The sequence below is a fragment of the Oryctolagus cuniculus genome, chromosome 5 (genome assembly GCF_964237555.1).
Source record: "Oryctolagus cuniculus chromosome 5, mOryCun1.1, whole genome shotgun sequence".
Classification (NCBI taxonomy): domain Eukaryota; kingdom Metazoa; phylum Chordata; class Mammalia; order Lagomorpha; family Leporidae; genus Oryctolagus; species Oryctolagus cuniculus.
In genome coordinates, this window is record NC_091436.1 from 75,524,008 (window position 1) to 75,540,748 (window position 16,741).

General features: G+C 38.4%; 1 protein-coding gene across 11 annotated transcripts in view; it reads right to left on the reverse strand.

Annotated features, from left to right (window-relative positions):
• FHL5 (four and a half LIM domains 5) overlaps positions 1-16,741 on the reverse strand; it is a 57,730-nt gene that overhangs the window by 27,312 nt on the left and 13,677 nt on the right. For 8 of the 11 annotated variants that reach the window (XM_070074634.1, XM_051855450.2, XM_070074630.1 and 5 more), the window contains one exon: positions 10,173-10,288. The exons of the other annotated variants lie outside the window; for them this stretch is intronic. Coding sequence is in view for 4 of the 8 variants with exons in the window: in XM_051855450.2 (XP_051711410.1) it covers positions 10,173-10,206 (34 nt within the window). In the remaining 4 variants the exon portion in view is untranslated. The remainder of the gene's footprint in view (positions 1-10,172; positions 10,289-16,741) is intronic. 11 annotated transcript variants of the gene reach the window in all.

The following is a 16,741-nucleotide window of genomic DNA, read 5'->3' on the forward strand; positions in this document are numbered from 1 at the left end:
ATTACTTTCAGTGAGGAAAATTAACCACTTGGAGTAGCATTGGAAGTGAGCGGGTGGTAGATGTTGTGGGTTGGAGTTTACAATCTTGATTCTATCTTCCTTCTGGTCAAAGAGGCCTGGACTCTCTTACAGTCAGTGTTCAGCTCTGCTTACTAGAAACGAGTGACAACTGGATAGCTGATGTGAAGTGTTCCTGATTCTCTTGATGCTGGCAAGATGGGACATAGATGTGAATGTTTTCTATCCGATCAGTATGCCTGTAGTCAGTTTCTCAGGGTCTAATGACTAATTTTTTTGACTGTGAGTGAAAAGTGGTGGCATTGGTAACAGCAACAGCAGCTTTCTGATGTCTTAGATCAGGTTCTGCTAGACAAATGTACATGGATTCTGAAATAATCACAGCAATTCCACGAAGAGGGCCACTATTACTATCCTAATTTGACATCAGAAGAAACCAGAACTAAAAGGGGCCAAGATCATTTGTCAGATGAAAACACTGGGTCTGGGTTTCAAACCTGTATCTGTCAGAACTAAAGCCTAGGATCTTAAGCAGGCAAACTTCTCTTTTCTTGGAGATGCAGGGAAGTACACTTAAGATGGAGCAACAGAACTGAGAAGGATGTTTATATTTGTGTATGTGAGGCATAAACATAATTTATTCTAAGTGGCTTTCAGGGCATGAGAAGGGAAATATTGCAAGACAGCTTTGCAACAGCAGACTGAGGCAAGGTTCTCCATCACAACAGTGTGAGCTAACGTTCAGTTTTTTCCTCTAGAAAAAAATACAATCATTGGCAATATGTAGCATGTTTCTAACTGAGATTTATGAAAATTATTTTAAAATTAGTTATAAAAGAGATTAGAAGATAGAAATACTACATATAAAAATCAGTTAGAAACTCAATTTTAAATAATGTATCTAATCAACAATCAGTATTGTTTTATGAGTTTGGAAGAACATAAAGGAAAATCAATGAGATGCTTTCCCCAAGGAAAAAATCCATTAAAAGGCAAATTATCAGAATAAAATGTGTGAGACAATAAACATCAATAAGTAATCTTATTATCCAAAATACATTTATACATTATGAAATTATATAATTTTATATGGAGAGAATTTTAGCATCTTTGAGAACAATGGAAGAACACAACCATATTTGTACTCTTGGAATTCTGAGAAGTAAAAGGTTGCTTCTAGTTTGAGGGAGGGATAAGAATAAAATTAGGAATCAGGAAATGTTGGAGGCATTTTGAGTGTTCAATTTGGAGGCAATGGTCTGATTTGTTTTTTTAAAAAGGAAAATTTGTGGGATGCATCAAGATTATGTGTGCAAATCAAGATGTTGTAAGACTTAAAGTATTTGGGAAGCAGCAAGAATCATCCTGGAATTTCACAAATGGGTTCCTGGTGTCCTACTAATGGAGGTTGGGAACACAGGAAGAGAAACTAGTTGGAGGCAAGTTAGTTTGAATTTAGGTACATTTGATGAACTAGCCCGGCATTCAAGCCTTATGTCCAAAATACTGTGCTGAATTATCATATTAGACTAAGATGTTTAGACTTTTTCATTTAAATGAGCTACTTTTTAATTTTTATTTTAAAATTTAATTAATAATAATTGTGTATATATATATAAGGGCCACAGAATTATATTTCTATACATATACACACAGATGTACTGATCAAGTCAGGATACTCCTCATTTTCCCTTCCTTGTCTTGACTTTATGATTGTATCCGGGAGCTCCCCTCTTTTACTTGTTTATAAAATACCTAATAAGTTATTGTGAACTATAGTCACCTAACTATGCCATATAACACCAGGAACTTATTCTTTCTAACTCGGATATTGTACCTATAATTCAAACCCCCTCCATCATCTACTATGTCTCCCCAGTGGTAACTGAAGTTCTGAGATTGAATGTAACCATCAAAGAAAGCTGTAGTGTAGAGAAGTGGAGAAAGGTAACATATGGACTAGTAGGTAAGCACATGTTATATGATGAGAAGGAAGTTTGAAGCAGATATATGAGTAGTACAAGTTCCCAGGGTTTGAAAGACAGAAGAAGTGAAACTTTCAAGAATTGAATGACTATTAACACCCATTGAGGAAAGCATTAACAATGAAGTAAGTGCTGTCTTCAAAAGAATAGTTTGGTAGCACCAGTTTGACTAATGTCATATTTCAAAGGGTTAAAAATAGTGAGTGAACTCACTGCTGACAGTTTTAGAAACTAAAGTGTATAAAAACAATACTCCTAAAGAATTAAAAATAAACAAAATGAAATACATTGCTAAACTGGCAAGAGAGTAAGGGAAATTCTTAGAGGCTAAAAATAAAGGAAAGCAAGAAATCAGAAAGGTTAACCAATCTCCAAAGTAGCCATCTGTCCTGAGGGTGCCTTCTGAGCGTTGATAATCTTGATATTCAAGTATTTACAGCCTGAGCTTACACTGACTGGAAGGACTTAAATCCTCGGGTTTCACTTTAAAATGCAACTGGGTTGGTAGAATCAAGTTACCTGGCATAAACACAAGAAAATAATCTCTGAAAGAATGCCCCTTCAGTTTAACTTCCCTCTCAAACATTTTACTCATGCATTTGCATTGAGTACGAGTTCATAATTTTATTAATGAAGATAAGCAATGAACACAAGAAACATGCATAAAATCTCCCAAAGGGAAGAAAAAGCCCCACTAATACAACAATTCCACATGAAAAATAACTCCAAAATGTAAAATAACTATGTTTAACATGTATAAAGACATAACAGAAAAATTCAAGAGAATAAAAATGGATAGGCAGATTTGTAATACAAAACAACTGAGAGAAATGCAGATTATAAAGTTAGTACTAAAGGTGAAACCTAAGAAGATTAAAATTCAGATTAGAGTTGAGAGAAAATTAATAAAACTTGAGGATGGAAATAAAGAAATATCACAAAATATAGCACCAAGAAAAAAAGAACTAAAAAATATAAAGAGTTAAAGGATGTGAAAGGTCTGATTTAAATAATTACAGAATTCCAAAGGAAGCTAATAGGGAAAATAGGCCCAGATTGGAGATATAGTTGAATTTCTAAGAATTAATGAATAATACAGTGTACAAGTTTATGAAGAAAAACAAATTTCTTGTATCATAAAAACAAAGAAACAGGCATTAGTAAAGATATCATACTCCATAGACAAAGTTCTTAAGTGTATCCAAAGAGAAAAAATAATTATGTTCAGAATATCCACAACTAGATTTGTGGGTAACTTCTCAACAGCAACAATGGAAGCTACAAATAGAACAATCAAAGAGAAAAATCTGAATAAGTAAATCCCAGACCTGTGAAGCTGAACTTAAAGAACAGGATGAAATTAAAACACTTTATGTTGATAAAAATTGTGCTTACCATCCAAGAGTCAATAACAACAATTCTAAAGGGTGTGGCTTAAAAAAAGAAGAAAGAATCTCCTTAAAAAAAGGTTGAAGGAAATGAAAACAAAGGAAAGAGTAAGGAGTAAAGATACTGGCTAACATATGAATCAACTTTGACCTTATGAAACAACAATAACAATTCATGGAGTCTAGAAAACATAAGATAGTACTAAATTACTGGGCAAAATAGCATTTAAGTGCAGAAAGAGATGATTATTGTTCCTTGAATTAATGGGAAGTAGATAAGCATGTAATATAAGGTATTTGTTAAAAGTTTTAATATAGAGCCTATTGAACATGTTTCATTTTCTGTGGAAAGTCCTACAGATACAAATGGAGATGATATAAAAGTAAATTAACTTTGAAAAGAATATAGGAAAAAGAAAAATAGAAAACTACAGTATCACAAAATAACCCACTTAAGAGATGGGCCAAGGACCTCAATAGACATTTTTCAACAGAGGAAATCCAAATGGCCAACAGACACATGAAAAAATGTTCAAGATCACTAGCAATCAGGGAAATGCAAATCAAAACCACAATGAGGTTTCAACTCACCCTGGTTAGAATGGCTCACATTCAGAAATCTACCAACAACAGATGCTGGAGAGGATGTGGGGAAAAAGGGACACTAACCCACTGTTGGTGGGAATGCAAATTGGTTTAGCCACTTTGGAAGTCAGTCTGGAGATTCCTCAGAAACCTGAAGATAACCCTACCATTCAACCCAGCCATCCCACTCCTTGGAATTTACCCAAAGGAAATGAAATTGGCAAACAAACAAGCTGTCTGCATATTAATGTTTATTGCAGCTCAATTCACAATAGCTAAGACCTGGAACCAACCCAAATGCCCATCAACAATAGACTGGATAAAGAAATTATGGGACATGTACTCTATAGAATACTATACAGCAGTCAAAAACAACAAAACCCGGTCATTTGCAACAAGATGGAGGAATTTGGAAAGCATCATGCTGAGTGAATTGAGGCAGTCCCAAAGGGACAAATATCATATGTTCTCCCTGATCGGTGACTACTAACTGAGCACTAAGGGGGAAACTTGTTGAAATGAAATGGACACTATGTGAAACAGTGACTTGATCAGCTCTTGTCCTGACGCTTGATGTACAATGTAATACTTTATCCATTTTAGTATTTTTTTTTGTTCTAGTACCATTGGTTGAACTCTGTAATTAACACACAATTATTCTTAGGTGTTTAAATTTTAAATGAAAAGTGATCCCTGTTAGGAATTTGGAAAACATTATGCTGAGTGTAATAAGCCAATCCCAAAGGGACAAATACCACTTGTTCTCCTTGATAGGGGACAACTAACTGAGCACCAAAAAGGAAACCTGTTAAAGTGAAATGAACACTATGAGAAACGGTGACTTGATCAGCCCTCACCCTGACTGTTGATGAGCAACTTGATATGTTATCCCTCTTGGTTTTTTTTTTTTTTTTTTTGACAGGCAGAGTGGACAGTGAGAGAGAGAGACAGAGAGAAAGGTCTTCCTTTGCCGTTGGTTCACCCTCCAATGGCTGCCGCGGCCAGCGCACTGCGGCCGGCGCACCGCGCTGATCTGATGGCAGGAGCCAGGTGCTTCTCCTGGTCTCCCATGCAGATGCAGGGCCCAAGCACTTGGGCCATCCTCCACTGCACTCCCTGGCCACAGCAGAGGGCTGGCCTGGAAGAGGGGCAACCGGGACAGAATTCGGAGCCCTGACCGGGACTAGAACCCGGTGTGCTGGCGCCGCAAGGTGGAGGATTAGCCTAGTGAGCCGCGGTGCTGGCCAGTATTTTTTTTGTTTGTTCTACTTAATACTTTTGGTTGAATACTGTAATCAATACACAATTCTTCTTAAGTGCTGAAACTTAACTGAAAAGTGATTGCTGTTAAATGTAAGAGTGGGAATAAGAGAGGGAAGAGATGTGCAATTCGGGACATGCTCAAGCTGACTTACCTCAAACGGTAGAGTTAGAAACATACCAGGGGATTCCAATTCAATCCCATCAAGGTGGCATGTACCAATGCCATCTCACTAGTCCCAGTGATCAATTTCTGTTCACAATTGATCATAATGATAGGACTAAGAACCAAAGAGATCACATAAACAAAAATAATGTCTGCAAATACTAGCTGATAGAATAAAAAAGGGAGAGAATGATCCAACATGGGAAGTGAGATACGCAGCAGACCCATAGAATGGCAGATGTCCTAAACAGCACTCTGGCCTCAGAATCAGCCCTTAAGGCATGCGGATCCAGCTGAAAAGCCCATGAGACTATTTCAGGCATGGAAAGCCAAGACACTCTGGGGAAAAAAAAAAAATAAATGATCTCTGCGAGTGAAATCCCAGTGGAAAGAATGGGTCATCACAGAAGGAGGTATCTTTCTCTGAAGGGAGGAGAGAACTTCCACTTTGACCAGGGCCTTGTCTAAATATGATCAGAGTCAGTGAACTCAGGGGGCTTCCATAGCCTTGGCAGCTCATGAAAAGAGCCTAGGGTGATTACTGATGCCATAAACAAGAGTGTCAATTTGTTAAGTCAACAACAGGAGTCACTGTGCACTTACTCCTCATGTAGGATCTTTGTCCTTAGTGTGCTGTACATTGAGATTTAATGCTATAACTAGTACTCAAACAGTATTTTTCACTTCATGTTTCTGTGTGGGAGCAAACTGTTGAAATCTTTACTTAATGTATGCTAAACTGATCTTCTGTATATAAAGAGAATTGAAAATGAATCTTGATGTGAATGGAAGGGGAGAGGGAGTAGGAAAGGGGAGGGTTGCGGGTGGGAGGGACGTTATGGTGGGGAAGCCATTGTAATCCATAAGCTGTACTTTGGGAATTTATATTCATTAAATAAAAGTTTGAAAAAAAAAAAAAAAACAACAAACGAAACACTGGGGTTAAGCTGCAGCCTGTGAAGATGTATTCCATGTGGGCACTGGTTCAAATCCTGGCTGCTCCTCTTGCAGTTCAGCTCTCTGCTAATGTTCCTGGGGAAAGCAGTGGTAGATGGCCCAGGTGCTTGGGCCCCTGCATCCATGTGGGAGATGCAGAAGAAGTTTCTGGCTACTGGATTCAGCCTGTCCAACCTCCAGCTGTTTTGGCCATTTGGGGAGTGAACCAGAGGCTGGAAAATCTCTTTCTTCCTGCGTCTCTCTCTCCTCTCTCTCTCTCTCTCTTTCAAATAATAAATAAATAGTTTTAAAAAATACCACACAAACCTGGTGTTTGGGTACACCAAGGCAAAATTACTAAATATTAAATATACTATATATTATCAGGGCCGGCGCTGTGGCGCAGCAGGTTAACAACCTAGCCTGAAGCGCTGGCATCCCTTATGGGTGCCAGTTTGAGACCTGGCTGCTCCACTTCCGATCCAACTCTCTGCTATGGCCTGGGATAGCAGTAGAGGATGGCCCAAGTCCTTGGGCCCCTGCACTCACATGGAAGACCCTGAAGAAGCTCCTGGCTTCGGATTGGTGCAACTCCAGCCGTTGCTGCCAAATGGGGAGTGAACCAGTGGATAGAAGACCTCTCTCTCTCTCTCTTTGCCTCTCCTCTCTCTGTGAAATTCTGACTTTCAAATAAATAAAATCTTTTTAAAAATACATATTATAAAGTTAAAATATTACTTTCAGATTTACAGCAAATTGAGAAGTTAACTACTTGTCATCAAAAAAAAAAAAAAAAAAGAAGAAAAAGAAGAAGAAAAAGGAAACAAGAGAATGAAGGGAAATACTCAAATTGCTGAAATAAATGTTGAGCCAACCTAGAAGTCTACAGCTAGGTGAAATACTTTTTGACAATATATATAGAGAAGTTTTAAGACAATCAAAAACTGAATTCACATTACAGTAAATACCAAAGATTGCTCTTCAGGCAAAAGGATGTTGATGTCATATTCAAGCTCGTAGATCCATTAAAGAGCAAAAATGAACAATTTATATAGATGAATCTAACTAAATATTAACTACATTTAAAAAAACTCAATGTCGAATTTGAAAATTGAGATAAAATGGGACAGTTCTAAGGTAAATAAAACTGTTAAAACTGATAATAAAAAGTATAGTTACAACTTGCTGGTAAGTATTAGAGAAATTGAATTTGTAATTAGAAGTCTATGTACAAGATAAATTACAAGGCAAAGGGCTTCAGCAATGAATTTTTCGAAGCTTTAAAGAAGGTATAACACCTATCTTACATAAAATATAATAAATTACAAGTAGGGAACATGCCTCAGTTGATTCTGAATCCATTGAAAGTTTGATGCCAAAATATGAGGACATTGAAAAATGAAAGCTGTAGGCTAAAAATATTTACAGGTATAAATGAAAAATCTTACTCAATATAACTACCAACAGAAACTAGTGATACATAAAGTGATTACTATACCATGATAAGGTTCATTTTATTTCAGAAATGCAATTTCAGTTTAAAATTCCAGAGAATCACTGCATTTCTCCGCTTTCATCAAATAAAAGGCTGTATAATTAACTCAGCAGTGCATAAGAAGCATTTGATGACATCTGAATTCAATTCATGATTAAACCCTCTTAGTAAACTAAGAATAAAAGGAGTGTCCTCAATGTGATTAAAATAAAAACTCTAATGAACATTGTTTTTAATGATGAATATTGATAGCTTTTACTCTGAGTTTAGAATTAGGAAAAGAATGCTCACAATCACCACTTCTGTTAAGCTTTATATTGAAACTCATAGACCATTCATTAAAGAGAAAAATAGGAAAGTATAACAATCACAAAGAAATAAATTCATTATTTGCTGATGATCTGATTGTGGAGAAAATTTAGGAGGTTTTACATACATTATTAGAATGCATAAGTGAGTTATCCTAGTTGTTGACAAAAATGCCTTTATACAAAAATCTATTGTTTTCCTATATAGCAGCAATAAACAGAAAATTAAATTCTAAAAAATTATGATATCATTAAAACTCCCAAATACCTTGTAATAAATCTAATAAAAATGTATGAGATTTCTACATTAAAAATCTACATAGCTTTGAAAGAATATAAAGAAAATCAAAATAAGTGGAAGGTTATATGATGTTCATGGACTTGAATGCTCACTATTGTGACAGTGCAATTTCTTCCCCCAATTTTTATATAGATGCTAACCAACCTTTTATCAGGTTCTTCAAGGTGTATTCCAAAAGTGGATTTTGTAACATAAAGATGTGCAAAGGGCCAAGAATAGGCAAATCACATTTAAACAAGAACAAGATGGGGAGACTTGCTATATCAGATATCAAAACAATATAAAACTTCTGCAATGGATTATATGGTTTAAAAATAGGATTAGACACTTTTATTACTGCAACAAAACAGAACTCAGAAACAAACACAGGAACAGGGGACCTTAGGAGCAATAATGAGTATGAAGGATAGCAATGTCTTTTCAGTAAAGGGCATTGGGTTGATTGTATTTCCATATGAAAAATCAGTACATCAAACTATATACACAAATAATTTCCAGATTACTATAGGCCTTATGGCTAGGACAAAAGAATAACTCTTTGACAATCTCAGAGAGTGTCTTCATGAATTTACAGTATGAAAGATTTCTTAAATGAAGCAGAAGAGCCCCAGCCATATAGGAGAAATTTAATAAATTAGACTTACAAGCTTAAGGACCAGTGGGGTGTGTGTGTGTGTGTGTGTGTGTGTGTATGAAAAGGCACACCTAAGAATGAAAATGGGCCACATAGAGAAGTTATTACAACTCATTAACCAACAAAAGCTCCTATCTAGAACTCTCAGTATGAGCATAAAGATGTAAGATGGCTGGATAAAATCACTCTGAAAGATAACTTTTCAGTATATTGTAAAGTTGAACATCATTCATTTGGTTCCATACTTTAACCTCTAAGTGTGTGACTTCAAGAAAATTTTGCAGGCCTTTATTATACAAGAAAGCCCAGAGTAACATAGTTTATACTTTTCGTAGCAAGAAATAGTTTGAATGACCATCAAACGAAAAGCAGATAAATAAGTAGTTATATGGTTGTATAACATATTGCTGTATGTCAACCAAACAGGCAACTTATATGTACCTTTCTCAATACAGAACTTCACAATATTGACTGAAACAAGTGAGCTGCAAAAAAAGCAAATATACTAGGATGCCATTTATGAGAAGTTCAAAAAAAGCCAATATTGACTATTAGAAATTATAAATGCACACTGTTAAACCTATTTTGAAAGGCATAGTAACAATAAACAGACAAATCAGGATGCAATTTAAAATATCTAAATTTGGGGGCCAGCATTGTGGTGTAGTGGGTTAAATCACTGCCTGAATTGCTGGTGCCCCATACGGGAGTCCTGGCTGCTAATGCACCTGGGAAAGCAGTGGAAAATGGCCCAAGGGCTTGGGCTGCTACACCCTTGTGGGAGACCAGGAAGAAGATCCTGGCTCCTGGTTTTGGCCATTTGGGAAGTGAACCAAATTGAAAAATGTCTGTCTTTCTCTCTCTGTTAACTCTGTCTTTCAGATAAATGAAACGAGTCTTTGAAAACAAAAAAGGGTTACTTTCATCTTTAATACATGATCTGTAAGTTTTACTAAATAGATGCAAATAACTCTAGCCATTACTTTCACACATGCATAAAAGTATGCTGTTCTTTGAAGTCTGCTGACATTTCTGGCTTAGTTTTCATCTGGCTATTCAAAAATAACTTCAAGTGCATAAATACATCTATGCTCACCTGGGAGTGCTGCAGGACTATTCCAATTGCCCATTCAGGTCCTTCATTGATTCTGCAAAGTAGATTTGTTTCTGCTCTTCTTTAGAGAAGAACTCAGAGGAATTTAAATATAAATGCTGTAAGGAATATTAAAATGCTCTTAGGAAATGTTGGTGCAAAATGTTGAAGTCTTTGAAATTTGTCTGACTGATAGACTTGGAGGGAGACAGAGACTGAATGGTCTTAATTTGAACAATATGTAACTGGATTTACCTGTGGTTATTTTTTCATTTAGGATTTGAATTTGAACCATTGCTCTAAGGGCAGACAGGGGGCTGATGGGCAGTCAAGAGCAGTTTTGAAGCCTCACTGAGTTGCATACTGCACTATCACAAGGGTTATAAGGACCATCTAATTGGGCATTGCTATACAGTACACCTCTCTCCTAAGGCAGATATTTCAATCATTCTCCTCTCCTCTCTGTACCCTCACACATGTTTATTGTATGCCATGTCCTATTGATTCCACTCAGACACATCCTTTAAATCTTAGTTTAGGCCATGCTCATATCTCTGATGGACCATAACAGCTTACATTTAACTGGAACTATTATTAAAGATTTCTTACTCTATTGAGTGGAACCAAGCACAATTCTATTACATGGCTTTGTTCTCTAATAATAAGTTCAATTTCCCTGAGGAGTTCCAGAACATCTTCCACAACGCTCCACAAAAATCTTTCTTTGACTCATCTGATCATCTTCTTTCCCTGGAGAAGAACTTCAAAAGTTGACTATAAAATAGTCTAAGCTCTATTACTTTACATAGACATCTTTCCCCATCTTGTCTTACTTTTCTCACTATCTCTGGCCCTTTTCCAACCCGGGACACCTGCCCCCATCTACACTGTAGCAACTTCTAGTGACTCCCTCTTCTTCAAATACACTGAAAAGGTATTTCAAATGGCATTAAAAAATAAGTTTATGTTGGTGAAAAAATTTGAAATATATGCATATGAGAGCTCTTCACAAAGTTCATGGGAAATGTCTATGATGGAGAATCCATATATGCATTACAACATTTTTTTTTTTTTTTTGACAGGCAGAGTGGACAGTGAGAGAGAGAGACAGAGAGAAAGGTCTTCCTTTGCCGTTGGTTCACCCTCCAATGGCCACCGCGGCCGGCGCGCTGCGGCCGGCACACCGCGCTGATCCGATGGCAGGAGCCAGGAGCCAGGTGCTTTTGCTGGTCTCCCATGGGGTGCAGGGCCCAAGCACCTGGGCCATCCTCCACTGCACTCCCTGGCCACAGCAGAGGGCTGGCCTGGAAGAGGGGCAACCGGGACAGAATCCGGCGCCCCGACCGGGACTAGAACCCGGTGTGCCAGCGCCGCTAGGCGGAGGATTAGCCTAGTGAGCCGCGGCGCCGGCCCGCATTACAACATTTTACATGAACAAAAGCGTATCTTTTAATTCCATTTTCCCTGAACTTTGGAACTCTTGTATGCCCTTTTCTGTCTGTAAGCCATCATATGTGACGTTCCTTCCAGCACTAATGCACTTCTTGTTACCCATTTACCTGTCCAACCTGATGATTCTCCTCATCAGTCAAGGTCCAGTTTAAAATCTTTCTTTCTGAGATGGGCCCTTAGCCTAGTGGTTAAGATACCCATTTGGGGGCCGGCGCTGCGGCTCAGTAGGCTAATCCTCTGCCTGCAGCATGGGCACACCAGGTTCTAGTCCAGGTCCGGGCGCCGGATTCTGTCCCGGTTGCCCTTCTTCCAGGCCAGCTCTCTGCTGTGGCCCGGGAGTGCATTGGAGGATGGCCCAAGTGCTTGGGCCCTGCACCTGCATGGGAGACCAGGAGAAGCACCTGGCTCCTGGCTTCAGATCAGCGCAGTGCGCCGGCCGCAGAGACCATTGGAGGGTGAACCAACAGTAAAAGGAAGACCTTTCTCTCTGTCTCTCTCTCTCACTGTCCACGCTGCCTGTCCTAAAAAAAAAGATAACCATTTGGGATACAGCACTGATAGTCCAAGTAATTGGGCTCCTGCTGCCCATAAGGGAAACTGAGATTGAGTTCCTATATCCCAGCTTTGGCTGACTCAATTTTGGTCATTGTGGCCATTTAGAGAGCGACCCAACAGATGGACAGTCTCTGTTTCTGCCTCTCAAATAAATAAATCATCCTAGGATAGATTTGTTGCTTTCATTAGTTCATGGCTATGTATGTGTTTCCTGTATCACATTGTTAATAATTTTTTACTATGTGTGTCTCTTAATTGTGAGATCACTAAAGTTAAGTAAATTGCTTTCTTTTCCTGTGTATATTAAAATGCTTAATAAGATCTCTATAAATTATTTATGACTGTGTGGGTGATCCTGTGCCTGGCTGGGAGACTGCCTGCCTAGCCCATGCAGGAGGTTAGGAGGGTGTGGCACACCAGGCCTCCTGGGGTGGCCTGCCTCCTGGCAGGCAGCAGGAGCCCCAGGCACATTTCCCCCATCCCTCCTCCCAGTTGAAGGGCCTCAGAATTACCAATCAGGTAAACAGCTCCTGGGTGCGACCCAGGCCCATCAGGACCACCTGGAAAGCTACTAGGCTGTGTGATCTTCAAGCTGATTGGTGAAGCATAGCGGCACCAATATCAGCTTTATCCTATAGAATTAGTGCTGCGCTAAATTAGCTACGCCCCCTTTGCCTGCCCTTTGAAAGGTGTGCTTGATTGTTAATAAACGGTCATGTTCACCGAAATTTGTCCCTGGTACTTCTTGTTGAAGAACGCCATCGCCCCACCGTCCTCACAGTGTGGGCCTCGCAGGACAAGCCCACATGACTGAATAAATGGAAATCCTTATTTCTAAGAACGAGGAACTCAAGGTAAGTGCTAATAAAAACACATGTGCAAAAAAAGACTTCATCAATAGAATAAAAGATAAAGGCTCAAGTAGAAAGCAGTTCATGCTGAAGTGGGCATTTGGGGTAGTTGCAAAATCATTATTTGGGATGCTCTCAATCCATATAGGAGTTCCTGATTGGAAATCTGGCAACTCCACTTCTGATTTTCAGAGGTAGTTGATCGTAACTCAAGCCCTTGTTTGCTGTCACTCACATGGAAGACATGGACTATGTTCTGGGTTCCTGGCTTTGGCCTGGCCCAGCCCTGACTTCTGTGGACCAGACTGTTGCAGGCACTTGTGTAGCAAAACAGCAAATGAAAGATGTTCTCTCTCTCCCTCTCTCTCACACACATACACACACATACAATGAAAGTAAATAAATAAAAAATATAAAAAAGAACGTGCTACATTCACATGCATGCTACACATTCACTTCAATAGTGGATAAATTTCTATCTATTATCTGTGTGTTGAGTATGTCAAAGGACAGAGTAAAGGTTAGAGAACAGAAGGTAAAGCCTTAAGTACCTGCCCCGGCAATGAGAATTCTTTCACTTTCCCTGCAAGGGTGGCTGACGAAAAATGTTCAAGTGCCCTTTGAATAGCATCAGAGGAAGATATCAAAGAAATAGCCAAGTAGGTGGTTAATCTGTTGACATTATTAAAAGGTCTTTCTCAAAACTTGGAGCACCAATGAACTTCCACTAAATAGTTTTGAACTATTTTATTCAGATACTTCCATACTCTGTTGGAGGTTGCACTGGCCTTTTTGGATTTGAGCACATGATTTTGAAAATTACTGTATCTTTAAAATGATTGCAAGGTCATTGTCTGTTGGATAAATGACATTCACATAAATGGTGTTGGTAAAATGAGTTACCCAAATGTGACAAAATTTAGGGGGTTTTAATGACATATATGAGAATAATAAATACTCAAAATTTATTATTAATTTGTGTAAGCTAGGCCAGATAGGACAAGTATATTTTTTAAAGGAGTGTAAACTGTTTTGCTTTTTTTTTTATAGAAAGCTTTTATTTAATAAATATAAGTTTCATAGGTACAACTTTTGGATCGTAACAGTTCTTCCCCCCCATACCCGCCCTCCCACCCCCAAACTGTCCCATCTCCTACTCCCTCTCCCATCCCATTCTTCATTAGGATTCATTTTTAGTTATCTTTATATGTAGAAGATCATCTCTATACTAAGTAGATTTCAACAGTTTGCACCCACATAGATACACACAGTATAAAGTACTGTTTGAAGACAAGTTTTACCATTAATTCTCATAATACAACTCATTAAGGACAGAGGTCCTACATGGGGAGCAAGTGTACAATGACTCCTGTTATTAAAAATTGACACTCTTATTTATGAAGTCAGTGATCACCCGAGGCTCTTGTCATGAGCTGCCAAGACTATGAAAGCTCTTGAGTCCACAAACTGACCTTATTTAGACAAGGCCACAATCAAAGTGGAAGTTCTCTCCTCTCTTCAGAGTAAAGGTACCCTCCTTCTTTGATGGCCCCTTCTTTTCACCAAGATCTCACTCACAGAGATCTTTCATGTAGGCCATTTTTTTTGCCATAGTGTCTTGGCTTTCCATGCCTGAAATGCTCTCCTGGGCTTTTTAGCCAGATCTGAATGCCTTAAGGGCTGATTCTGAGGCCAGAGTGCTGTTTTAGGGCATGGGAGAAATATATTTTCTACAGTAGAAAAGTATAAAATTCACATATTTTAAAACTAGGAAGGAGATAGGATAACTAGTAAACAGATTCTAGTTTTAGGTTTCCTCTTTCCTTTTTCCCCTGGTTCTGAAGGTGAGGTTGAGTAGACTTTTCTGTTTGTGTTTGTGTGTGTGTTTTGCCTATGGTCAAAGGCAAACATCCTGAGAAAAGTATTCGGGAAGAGCTTAGAAGCTGAAGACTCTTCACTGGTTACTTTATCACTGATGTATAGTTCTTCTACGGCTATGGAAGCATTTAAATTTCCTGAAATTTACTTTTTTAGCAATAAAATAATGAGAATTATATTAGCTGCTTATGGTCTTGTTCAAGGATCCACTGAGATGGAAGAACAGAAAAGTCATGGGCATTGGCTGAAGGCATCCCTTGCTTGATGGAAAATGTGCAGTTATAATAGTCCACATTTTGAAGAAGGAGGCTATTTTCTTCCCCTTTAAATACTGCTTTTTAAAAACTCGACAAACAATCTTAAAATAACTAAAGCCATAACTTCAGGCCATCAATCAAAAATAACCTAAAACAGACATCGGCAGAATTGTGGTGGAATGCTTGTTATTAGTCTCTAGGGATATATTCACAAGCCCAGTTTGTTGGAAGCTCAATGTCTTGTGTGGAGAGGTCGAACACAAATTCCCCTGAGGGCTGACAAACTACTCTCCCATGAAAAAAACAGCTGACTACAGATTTCCATCTGGTTAGTTTGCTCTGTAGATACTAACAAAGAAAAAACACTGTTTTGTGTCATTTTCTTGGACAGATTACATTCAGAACCATGTAATTAGATGAATATAGTTCATGATATTGTATAGGCATAACTATTTAATCATATATTTTGGTATTTAAAAAACAAAGTAGGGCTGTTTAAAAACATCATAGGTTTAATAGCACCCTTGGTTTTGTTTCTCATTGTGGCATAAGAAAAAATTAAAACAGAATATCATGTTTAAAGATGAAACTGGTATCTAGATCTCTATCTATCCAGATGCCAACTTTTTTCTTTTCAACCCAGCATAAGGCATATCTCTACAATTTTAGTCCCAAAGGAACCTCGGTCATTTCAATGTATAAATTGAAACAGCCCTTTAGTCCCTGAAAACTTGTCCTGTCATTCCTATAAAAGGTGTCCTGGAAAAGCAATTTCTGCTTCTAGTTGTCTCAGGGTCTCCTCAAAAGTTTATATGAGGGGCTGGTACCATGGCACAGTAGGTTAATCCTCCGCCTGCAATGCCAGCATTCCATATGGGCACTGTTTCTAGTCCCAGCTGTTCCTCTTCCAATCCAGCTCTCTGCTGTGGGATGGGAAAGCAGTAGAAGATGGCCCAAGTGCTTGGGCCCCTGCACCCACATGGGAGACCTGGAGGAAGCACCTGTCTTCTGGCTTCAGATTGGTGCAGCTCCGGCCACTGCGGCCATTTGGGGAGTAAACCAACAGAGGGAAGACCTTTCTCTCTCTCTCTCTCCTTCTTACTGTCTATAAATAAATAAAATCTTTAAAAAAAAAGCTTATATGAGGATCAGATTTAGTGCCAGGGTCTGGTACATACAAGGAATGAACTATGAGAATTTATCTGAAAGTGTTTGACGTAGGCTTAGTAAGCTGCAGAGGCAGGGTGTTTCATATATGCGAAGGCCCAAATCAACTGTTTCCAGGAAATTGAGTCTAGCAGGACACTTAGATGTCATCTAAATCAGCAAATGTTGCCCTCCTCTTTCTTGAGATATTCAACACATACGATATAAGATTCTTTTAAGGATATTAATTGTATCAACTTATTTGTGTTTTGTTTCTGGTCTTTCTATATGGAGATCACTTTCTTTCAATATGTTCATTAACTACTGCTGGGATGTGAACACTATTAGCTGATTCATATACTTAATACTGTTTCTGTTTCCAATTTTATCCCATGACAAATGCAAGCTTTTCTAGCAAAAGTGTGGCAGAAAC